The 12,432-nt window shown below is 38.3% G+C and overlaps 1 protein-coding gene across 4 annotated transcripts in view; it reads right to left on the minus strand.

The window, feature by feature from the left end:
* The window catches only part of ADCY1 (adenylate cyclase 1), a 225,643-nt gene that overhangs the window by 121,726 nt on the left and 91,485 nt on the right, over positions 1-12,432 (minus strand). For all 4 annotated transcript variants that reach the window (XR_012157423.2, XM_073332758.2, XM_073332760.1 and 1 more), the window contains exon 3: positions 593-711. Coding sequence is in view for 3 of the 4 variants with exons in the window: in XM_073332758.2 (XP_073188859.1) it covers positions 593-711 (119 nt within the window). In the remaining variant the exon portion in view is untranslated. The remainder of the gene's footprint in view (positions 1-592; positions 712-12,432) is intronic.

A 12,432-nucleotide genomic window follows, 5' to 3' on the forward strand; every position in this document is an offset into this window, starting at 1 on the left:
AAGGGAGGGAGTGGGATTGAGAAGAATAGCAAGACTGAGATAACAACAATTGATTTCAGAGGGCGTGCTCATGGAACAGCATGCTACTTAACATGAGAGGGGTGCCTCAGTCAATCATCTGTGAGGCTGAATGCTCAAGTGATGGGGACTGATATACATTTTCCTAGGATGACAAGTGGATGCACGGCATCGACATTTACTTCCTTCCCATTGTCCGGATAAATGAGCTATTGCACAAACAAACAACCAATGCTTCCTGTTTGTAGGGAAATATAGTCTGTTACTATCACACAAAATAAATATTTGTATCCACCACAAATATAATGGACTGTATCGGATGACTACTAGGTCATACAAATTTTGGTTCCTCCTAGCATAACTACTCTAAATTATTTATCAACTCAAAATTGTTATCTACAGTCTCTATAGGCATGTTACCACTCAGCCATCCCAACCTCCCGCAAACGAACACAACGCATCTCCGTTGGGCTTGCTTTCTTGTGCTGTAAGATCTCAAAGTCGCTGCGTGTCACTCTATTTGCACTACATGTTATCTGCTTTACATTATTTCATGAGCTGGTGTCACTCCTACCTAACATTGTCATGCCTCTGAATGTAAATCTTGTGAAAAATCCTTTCAGGTGGCTTCAGGAAGTCTTCCTTCATTTCCATGGCAACGTTCCTGGGCAAAAGACTCATCAGGAGACGCTCCTAAAAGAAAATGCAAACCCATTAGTTTTGGGGTGTAATTTTTTCCCCAATCAGCAATTCTAAATAAAATCAAACCATTCCCCCTATTTTAGCATATGTCTTAAGAATTTCTGTTTCATAAAGAACATGAACCCTTCCCCTCTTATATTTCTGCTGCCTGTAGGAGAGTCTTTTCAAATTCCTCTGTACAACAAGAGAGACCATACAGTAAAGAAAGAGCTAGTTTCAAGAGCAGATCATTGTCCATAATTATACTTATCATCATAAAACTAATAATAACAACTTACTATATCACCAGTATCATTTATCTGTGAAGGAATTCCAGGATCATTTGCTATGCTTTTGTATCTACTGGTTTGGAACTTAAAGTGTTATCTTACTGGGTCTATTAAAGCAGGTTTTTAAACAGTGCAATCTGCTGTATATTTTTCCACACAGCCTGAATCAACTGAACAGTAATAAAGGTACATTTTTATAAAATATGGGCCAGCATGGAAAGGTCTAGTTCTAGCAAGCACAATAGACAACTCCAGGTTTAATGAAAGGCCTGCCATGTCACTGAGAGTGGTTTTATCATATGTCACTCTCCTGCTTACCCAAAATCCCATAAGGTTTTGGATCCCCCTGATATTGGTTAAATTATATTCCCCAAATGGTGACCTACTCATAGGCACTTTAAAAACTTGTGAAGGCTACCCTATTTAGATAGTCCCGGAAGTCCTCAAAGAGATCACAATCTGACCATCAGCACTTCTTCACATTTAAAATTCAAATATGCCAATTTTTGCCCTAAGATGCATTTGAATTTAAGGACCCAACTCTGCAATCAGATCTGCTAGCATCCCACATGGAAGATGGAATCCATGCTGCCATATCTGATTGCAAGGTTCAGAGCTAAAATAGTGGGAGTTGTGAAGGATTGCCCAAGAGCAAACTTTGGCCCAACATTTCTCCTTATTTCATTTGGCCAAGAAAAATAAAGGGGACAACAATTAAAGAAAATGAAATAAACAGTAAAAGAAAGACAGAATGGAGAAAGAGAAGTGGTTAATATGAGGTTTGATCAGACTAATGATCTGCATTGCTCGGTAACATTTTACCACATACTCCTTATGCACTAGCCATGAGCTCGGGACAACACTAAATTGCAATTCAATTGCTAAAGTACAACACAAGTCTTCCAACTTTGAGTTCTGACCTATAGTGTTGCTTCCAAAGGCTAATGCTTCAGATATTTACATCATGGAGGAGTGAGTTAAATTTTGCAAGAAAAAGATGACTGACCCCTGATTCTCATTTTACAGTAAAGCCCCTTAACATCCCTGTAGCAGCGTAAATGGACGTTAGCATAAATGAGAATTAAGTCCCATTAATTTTAATTAGGTCTCTTAATATCCAGGTATAAACTATAGTAAATAAAGTCATAAAGAACATGCAGAAATTAAATATTTGTGAATGGCTTTATACATCAACCAATTCCCTTACAGAAAAGTCCTAGAGCATGTTAGGAAAATATACTCTTACTATAAGTTTCTGTTTAATTACCTGTGTAATTTTATATTCCTGCTATTGATGGGACTGGACAACAGAGGATAGATCACTCGACAAATTGTCCTGTTCTGTTCACTCCCTCTGAAGCATCTGGCACCAGCCACTGCTGGAAAATGGGATACTGAGCTAGATTGGTCTGGCCCAGTATGGCCATTCTTATGTTCTTAGAATTTTACAATGTGGTTCAAAAAACCCCAGTGGTCCAGACTATGACAGATCCTTACAAAGGTGAATGTGGGGGTGGAAGGGATATCTTGTGTAGTCCCTATCCTCACTAAGGAACATAGGGACAGCTCCCACAGTACACATCAGAAATGTACAGAGCTCCATAAAGTGCAGAGAGGGGAATGCAAAGCTGCTTTGTAGGCTAGATGGAATGCAGGCTGCACCACCTTACAGATGATCACCTGTGTTAACAATAAAGGTACACATCTGAGCTGGAATTCAATTGGCTATAACAAGAAAGTATGTTTTAAAATATTTTTTTCATGGTAAATTTTATTTTCACAAAAATTAGAGGCATTGCCAAAACATGTCATTAGCAATCACACAACAGCCACAAAACCTTTACACAAACAAGGTTAGTTGCTTAGAACTGATTGAATGAATAAAGTCCAATTACAGTACATCCTTGGAAAGAGGACAGACATTGGTGAGCTTCCAAGGAGGGAGGTAGCAAGAAGGGTTGGGTAGCAGAAAATTACAAGGGAGGCTGGCAACTATAAGAAATTATAATTTTCTAGAGAATAACACAGCCAAAAAAAACCAAAACCAAAAAACAAACAAACATACCCAGAGATGCCATCAAAAAGTTTGTCTTAAAAAACACTAGAAAAGCCCATTTCCTTTTGGCCAAAATTTTAGATCCTTCAAGCAACATGGTATTGAATTCCAGATTAACTGAGTAAGGACTGGTTAAGAAACCCAGGATTTGGACCTGTATGAATGAAATAACAGTCCAAGCTATGCAGAAACATGATCAGGTTTAGGAAACAGCATTGTCTGGATCTCCATTAAGTGAGCCCCACTGCGTTGCATCTTCATTTGCCCAGAGAGGGCGACAAAAAAGATCCACACAAGAGAAAAGAAAATGAGATCAGCATGGCTGCATAGAAAACTGAATGGGAACAAGAGACAGAATAGCAAGCAACATTTGTGTTGACATTCCTGCTCGAGCAGCTGCTGCCATTGAGGATGACAGAAAAAAGTGAGACAGGTAGAAGAACAGGGAGCACCAACCTATTTGTAACAACTTTGACAAGGAAAAACCACACACATTGCAGGCCTCCTTTTTAGTGACAAGCAGCCTTGTCTCCCATAAATCATCAGGATCTCTAGCAGATTATCATATTGGATCCAAACAAAAGAGACTCAGCCAGTACACAGAAAAATATAAAGACATATCTGGCTCTCTTGCTGACCTTTGGAACTCTTTAAACATACCCCAACACTACAGTGTAGCTGGACACTGCAAAGAGGATGAAATGCTGGTCTCATTGAAGACAATGGCAAAACTCCACTGACTTCAATGGGACCATGATTTCAGCCAGAGTATTTGTATTCTGTATTCAATCTATTGACAACATGTCAATCTTCCACAAACATTAATGGGATTTAAAGTGTGTTCATACCCTGCAAAAATGACTCTCTCAGGATAACATTAAAGTGTTCCATGTTTATGGTCTATCCAAAAAGAGGACCCAATCTGGCACTCCTGGCACAAAATCTCACTTAGGCCAAGGAATGGCAGAATAGGCTACAAATATCCTCCATTAACAACGTTGCATTAGGTTTGTATTTTAATTGCCATCTTACAAACTCAACCTGGAATCTGGGAATGTCAAGCTGGGCTCTTTCTGCCTAATGTCTCAACATTAATGAAAATTTCTGTTCATGGAATTTAGTTAATTCTAATGATAATGTCTGAGTCAGAATAGAATCCAGAGTTCACTGTCTCGCAGCTATATTGGTTCCGCATTGCTAAGAGAAGTAGTAAAAATATTTTTCTTACTAAAGTCAGCAGATATGACTCAGAATATACATGGTAAACAAAGTAGGAAATAGCAATTTTTATGTTGCCACTATTCTGACCAATAGAACACTAACTTTAAGCACACAAAAGGAAAAGATATATAAAAGATCGCCATACAATAAGGTCTATTGCATTGCTTTTGTCTAATCTGGACATTAGCAAAAGAAAAAAATTCTCTCAAAATAACTGCCCCAAAATCCTCAAACTGTACCTTTTTTTTTTTTTTTGGTTTATAGTCTTTATATTCTAGCCACACAATAAATTTCACTAATATAATGGACAAATTCAGACAGTATACACAGAATATATGTATTTGGAATGCACAGTCTGTCTTCATCTTCTTCTCCTTGCTGCTCTGATAATATGTCATTGTAACCATAAGTATGGTATTGTTCAGACAAACAATTCCATTGCCGTAACAGATATGAGGAGAGCAAAATAGTATTTTGTTTTGCACACTGTTCAACACAGATTGAGAATACAAACTCTCACATCTTTAGTAAGTTATGAATATGGTGACTTCCTACTCTGCTTGCACCAAAACAGATATTTCAAATGAATGAAATTGATGGCAAAACTCCCATTAACTTCAAAATGGACAGGATTTCACTCAAATGTATTTTTGGAATGATCAGGACAGGGCGGTGTTATTCCATTAGGAAAATCTTTAATATTTTAGTACATTGGAACTATAACTTTCATCTCCTGCATATTTGTATTTCCAAACTTAATTTGCCATTAACATATTTTTTTTTACTTTATTACTTAAAAACGGAAATGGTTTATATAACCCCTTACATGTTGTACAGAACAAAGAATACATCTTACCATGTTCAGCTAATACTGAATTATGGTAATTTGTTTTACTTCTTATTAACCTATATTAAATTTACAAAATAAATTCATTTAAAAAACTGAACATTAACTCACCCAAAAAAAGCCATGATGTATACTTGCCACATACACAGTCAAGGAAAGATTTCAACTTTCCTTGATTCTGTGATATTAGACTTTTGGAGATTCTAGATCAGGGAATTTATAGCTATTCAACAGCCTGAAATCAGCCATCCGTATGTCAGGCCTCTTGAACCCAGTCAAACTTAACTCACTTGCATTCTTGATTGAATGACATATTTAACTCAGATGTTTTTATTTAAATATATTTTTCCAAACGTTCAATACTTTCTCAAACAAATTCCTTCTAAAGTTTCTATACTGATTTATAACACTTTAGGCAGCCCCCAAACAATAGCTTCCAACACAATATAAGATGCTATTATTTTTCTATGAAATTATTTGTATCAGTGTCCATATAGGACACATTTTTGAATCTTTTCAGCAATCTGTAAATCACTTATGAAACCAAACTCTCATCAGAACACCAGCCTCAAAACAGCAAATTCCATAATGTTCTTGGCCAACATTTCCCCTCCCCTTCTGTTGCACACTGTGCTGTGCAATGATTGGTTACAACTGTCTACCCACAAACTGGCTGCTTTTCCATTTAGGCTCTTCATTTGAACTAATCTATTTCTAGTGCACCCATGAATTCATAAAATACTATGAAATCTAGGTGCCAGTAGAACAATTAATAGTAGCAGAAACATCATGGTCCGAACATGGACCACCTTAGCTGCCCCTCACTATGTCAGGACATATTTTTAAGGATCATCAAAGGAGAAAAATATATTTAAGAAAAGGGAAATCTCATTTGATAGTTTTGTAGATTACTTTATCAAGAGAGGAAGTGTCCTCCATTATGCTCTAAAAAAGGTAAGACAAACTGATCTTCAAGATTGGTAAGTATGTCCCACAGCCAAAGGCCTTCTATCTAGATTGCCCTTTCCCCACCTCTACAGAGTTTCACCTTGGGCCCCATTAGCAAAAATATCCCTGTGCTGTGGTGGTATTGTATATATCTCCAGTAGAATCCAGATACAGCATTCAGTTATAGTGAAACACTGCTTAGAATGAAGTAGAGTGAATTGCTGCAGTGCATTGCAAAAAACTTTCAGATCTCTTATATACCCCTCATTATGAGAGCATATAATGCATAACAATCTTATTACAGCAGCTACCTGCTGGGATTAAAAAAATATATGGTTTTCTTGACACCTTCACAATTGCTAGAGTCCCTTGCATTTTCAGGAGGTAGAAACAGCTTGCATCACATCCACAGAGAAGGAACAGGAATATTTTACTCGTCTTTCTCCTGCTATAGTAAAACTCTTTATGTTGACAATTTGAGGGGAGAAGTTAATAGATATGTAGATTTTAAGGCATGAAGGGACCACTGGGAGTCTCACCTCCAGCATAATACGGGTCATAGAACCTCACTCTGTAATTTCTGCCTCAAGCCCATAACTTCTGTTTGAGTTCTAGATGTAGTGAGTTATTTCACTATAAGGTTCCATCACGGGTTTTATTTATTTATTTATTTTAGAAAAAAAGGCACAAATCTTATCATTTGCTACACAATAAGTGCCTGCATGAGTTGCATGCCTGCATCAGTTTTAAGATAAAACCACTGAGCAGCGGGCTCTCTGACACCCCCCACACTATATTGCATAGCTATTTTAACTCATTCTAGAGCTAAACTACTGTAATGCCCTCACAGTAACTTTATGTAAACTTTACTGAGAGAGTCAAGATAGATGAGGCAATATATTTTATTACAACAGCTATGTGTGTGAAACCAATCATTACCCTCTTGAATGAGCTCACACACAGAAAAGTGATAAAAAAAAACAAAAGCACCCCATCATCCATGGGTGAAGACTTTCACAAAGTGATCACTCCATACCTGACCTCTAAGTCCTCATCCCCAAAGGAAACCTGCACAGCACATTTATAAGATAAGTCTGGGAACTTAAATGCATAACTGTGCTGGCCACTAAAAGCCAGAGATACTAGTTTTATGGCCCATTTCAACAATTTGCAACACACCCTGTTGCCTGCTAACGTTTAATTGCCCACTTCATTTTAAGTGATAGCCTACAGCATATGTGAACCCCTTATGCTTAACAATCTGTCCCAACTTGTATTTAGCTTAGACACTCTGGTTGCCCTCTCCAAACCTGAAGAAAAGCTCTGTGAAGCCTGAAAGGTTGTCCTTTCCACCAACAGAAGTTGGTCCAATAAAAGACATTACCTCCCCTATCTCGTCTCTCATATATCCTGGGCCAACATGGCAACAGTACAGTGCAAACAACCATGTGAAGTTTACTATCATTCATTCTTGTAGGTTGTAAAACAAAGGCAGAAGACTTCATTTATACATTATTTTAAATTAAATTATGTTGTGAGCATAGTGTTATTGTTATGTATTCCCTAAATAGTGTTAGAGGAAAGAACTACTATATTAAGATGACTTTGCTTTTTTTAAAAAAATGGCCACTAGATGGCAATGTTTCAGAGCATTACTGTAATGTCTCAAAAGTTATGATAATTTGTTAGTGCTTTATTATTGAAATCATAATTGCTGAAGATCATTAGTGATGCTGTACTGCAACGCACGGGTTGCGAATATCAGAGACTATCACTGCAGTGTTATGCTAGAAGATGATCAGTTGTTAAAATGCAGATTTTACATCTAGCAGTTGATTTGTCATTTGAAGCTACCAGACGTAAATCTGACAATCAGGCTAAATGATAGCAGCATCAGCCTTGCACAATCCTTCTTAGCACTCTCCAGGGAGACATTCCCACACCACTGAAACCTAATTGACAATGGCCTATAAAATGCAATTGACAATGGCCTATAAAATTATCAGGGGCCTATCCCAAAGCAGGTGTACTTTAGATGCAAGAGCAGTCCCCTCCTTAGGCCTGGTAGGGTAGAGAACATTCTACACACAAAGCATTGTTGATATGTAAGAGGCAGCTGTGGAGATTGTGCTGGTGAATTTCTGACCTCGTAATAGCATCTTCTGGTTCAATTTCTAGGGGTAAAACCCAACTTTTTAGTGAGTCTGCTGTTTTGTAACACATTACTAGCCCACAGAAACCTAAGCTGCAAGTTCAATGTCAATAAGAGGATCAGAGATGTGTTGACAGGAAAAAGAAGAATCTTTCCTAAGTTCACAGAGAGCCCCCTCTTGGAAACAAACAATATGAAATGAAACTAGATTTACATAGCCAGCCAGCTAGTGACATTACACAGAAAATGACATTGTTTGCCCCAGCCTCTCTGACACGGTAATGGCAGTAAAGAAATCTAGCAGGAGCTATACACAGAGCGAGTCACTTGTACTGAAATTCTATTCATAATGAGATGGAATGAAAGCCCCACTTGATTGCATTTCAGTGCACTGTTACTCCATTGAGTCCAAGTTTCTCTTTGCTACAAATTGGTGCCATCCTGATAATCTTCTTGAAGTGACGCAATCACCACTTACCAGCTCAGTGTGGAATGCTGTATTTCACCTCCCTTTCCTCCTCTGTTCCCAGAGAGAAGAGGCAAATGGGAGGAAGAAAAAAGAAAGCACAACTAAGCAGCAAGGAGCGTGGGAGAAGAGAGGCTGTTAATATTTCTACAGTGGCTATCAATAGAGAATGCAAAGGAAATGGAACAACATAACTGCAGCTGTTTCCTACTACAGATTAAGATAAGGTCTTCTTTCCCCACAAACCTATCAGTGCCATATTATCTACAAAGAGTGAATTGAGTTCCTACTATTGCTACTGGGATGAGGAAGAAAAGCACTTTTACCCTCTCCCTGTTATAAAGAAAACCCTGCTTATATTGATGGGAGAGTTTTCAGACAAGAAAAAGACATTTCACAGTAGGAGGGTTTCACTGTTCCTATTTTATGGCAACGGAGAACTTCAGCCAAATTAGAGAGAGGTGAAACTGTCCATCCAGGGAGTAGTGCCCTGGGACGAGAGGAGTTATCATAAGATAGATCATCTTACCAGACGTTGTATGTCAGGGCCCTGACAAAGTCCTTCAACACCAACACCAGGATGTTCAATAATTATGGAAACAGTGTTACTTAAATTCTGCATTCTCATACAGTCCTTATATGTGAAGGCAATGTGGTAAGCCTTCACATTTACCATAAACTGTTCATGTCAGTCTTGTTCATGTCATTGTTCAGTAAACATTTTACTTTATTCGAAGAGTTTGAGGCTCATCAGAGACTAGGGGTATTGATGATATCAGCTGTTCAGAGAAATACCTGGGAAGCGTAGAAGGCCCTTTCGAGGTGAGGGTTCAAACTCATTTGAGGTTGGGGCTGACATACTCTATCAGTAAACGTTTGTTAGAAGTTGTTAAATTAAAAGTGTGGAAATGTATACTAATTAAGAAGTTATTGTCTTACAGTCCCCACATGAAGGGCCACACTCCTTCCTTTTTTTGCTTGTATGTAACTCCTATCAGCTCAAGTGGGAAGCACATGTGTAAGTCCCTGAGGTACTGTAAGGCACTCACATACTCTGCTAATGTGTGTATATGTGTTTGTTGGGGGAGGGTCACATAAGTACCTAAGCTACATAAATACCACCCACTTAGATAACTCCAAATCTTCATGTTTGTGTTCTCTATGGCAAACTAAGAGTATTCTGTCCTTCTATTCCCACTGAATCAATGGTAAAACTCTCAGTGAGTTTAATAGAAGGAGGATTAGACCCACCGAGTGTGAGTCTGCATTTTAGATTAATTATCCAGCCATACCAGCAGTGCTGTCCAAATCCTGCTACACATGCTAAACAGATGTAGAAAAACAAGTGAGATATTAAAAGCACAGCTTGAAAAGCTGCTTTACTTTACACAAGGCTGGTCTCGTTCAAATAAATAAATGAACCCATCAGAAGGAACATGGCTAACGTGCTACCGTAATTCTTAATCAGGCAAGTACGTGGAGATGTGTGCACTAGTGGCTGCTATACACTGAAGCGCTCCATCGTCATGGCGTTGTACATCTGAGCCTCACTTGATAATCGCAGCATTCTACTGTCATTACGAAATCGACAATAATACTGTCATTGGGATCCTCTCTTATTGCTGCTGCTAAGATGATGGCATTATGAACGGCATCTTCACCGACACTGCTCATTTTCAAGAGAAATGGTAAAGCAGATGGCACTTCACAAACAGTGCAGCTCAGAACAGAGAAGTTTCCTTTCTTGCTGAAGGATCTCTTGATTTCTAACCTTGAACCGTGCCTTTCTTGTTAGTCACACCAAGCTAACATTAAACCCCCAAGTAAATACTCAGTCCTCTCTCAGTGAGCGATAAGTCCTTCATGCCTATGATATCTCCACCATCTGGGACAGCTGCCATAACTTTCTATATCTATCTGAATGCTAAGAATTACCCTACATGGGGACAATAAAATATTAATGTGAGTTAGGGGAGGGTAAAGGAGGCAGGGGAAAAATCAGACTTCACCTCTGCAGGTTAAAATAAATAAACACATATTTAGAGGTGAGGCACCCCACCACAACACATCACAGGACAGAAGAAATTGTTTTGATAATTTGTCCAAATGTACAGAAAGAAAATAAGTCTGTATGAAAACCTTGATCTATAGATTCTTAATAGTGTAGCACAAGTGGGCACTCCATAGGAAGATTTACCTTTAGCTCAACAGAGAGCAGCATTGTGATTGATCGTGGTACAACTGATCTAGACGTCAGGAACATAAAAAGCACACTAGACTCCTAGTTTTGAAAATCTTGATCTTGAAGTTAGGCTCCTAAATCAATATTTAGGAACCCAAATAAGTGGTCAGATTTTCAAAAAAGTGTCGAGCACCCAGCAACTCCTTATTGAAAAATCTTGGCCTAATAGTCAAACCACAAGAACACTTATACCTATGCAGAAAGAATCTCATTGCATATCAGAAAACCAGAAAATCTCTCGAGACTACCCAAAAACCAATCTGGGGATCAAATTTAGGAGTAAAACCATAAATAACTCAAGGCACAGAAAACCAACTGATATGTTTCTGAACAAATTATACAGATCTAGCAACACCTGTCACTGGCTATTTGTCCATGTTATCTCTACAGTGGAAAGCAAAGCAATCCTAGCCATGCAATCTGCCAAAAAAATTAAAAAATGGATTGCAACTTAAAGAGAAAGAAAAAGGAAGGAAAAAAGCCTGGAATAAACAAAGGAAGCTGTGAGGGAACTCACCAATTTTAAGCAATCAGATTCACTTGATGCTAATCTACACTTACCACGTACAATAGAGATTTTCCAATCAATACTAAGACAGAAAAAGGAATGAGACCACATAGGAAAATTAGCACAAGTCAAAGATGTACTAGATACCTGTTTCTTCTGTGAAATCTGAAGGAATTTGGAAATCTGAACGAAATAAAAAAATATCCCCCACTCCAAAATGATAAAAATCCAAACAAAATACTCCCATAACAACAACAGCATACAAAATACATTATATTACAAGAAAAGGGGACAGGTTACTACATTGTCTGGTATCTTTCTACCAGCAGAGGTGTAGTCTGCTAGCTTAGGACACATGCAGCTCTCTAGTAGGGCAAAACATGTTTGCTGTCCTATTTTAGATCCAAAACAAAGCACACCTGCCATTACACACATAGCTTGCTGAATTAAGGGCAGGATTCATTTCCTGCAAAGCCCTGTGATAATGCATGAAACACAAGTAGGGCCCGATCTTCAACTGCTGTAAATTGATGTTGCCCTACTGGACTCTGTGGAGCTATACCAATTTACAGCACCTGAAGACAGCCCATGATATTTTAAAGACAGAGATGAGAACATAAGTTAACTTGCACTAAAGAGCTGGTTGGCTTTCAAGATGCACTTATGGGTGAACACATTTGTAGGGACATCAGTGAGGGGGAGGAAGATTTGATTTAGAAACATACAGGAGATACAGCCCTATAAGAGTATTCAGGATATCAGTCTTCTACTGCTGAAATAAGAACAGTCCAAGCCACACATTCATAAGGATGTACTATTTTGCTCCCCCGAGGCAACTAACTGAAACACACTACAAATGTTTCATTGACTTGAAACTGTCTCCCTGTATTTCCATCCTACAAAGGACTCAGATCACATCCATGAACATGTGAGAATTCACACACAAGGTTACATTAGAAAACAGCGCTTTAGACTTAAAAGCCAACCTTGACAAAATGCCTTC

The sequence above is a fragment of the Lepidochelys kempii genome, chromosome 2 (assembly GCF_965140285.1).
Source record: "Lepidochelys kempii isolate rLepKem1 chromosome 2, rLepKem1.hap1, whole genome shotgun sequence".
Lineage (NCBI taxonomy): Eukaryota > Metazoa > Chordata > Testudines > Cheloniidae > Lepidochelys > Lepidochelys kempii.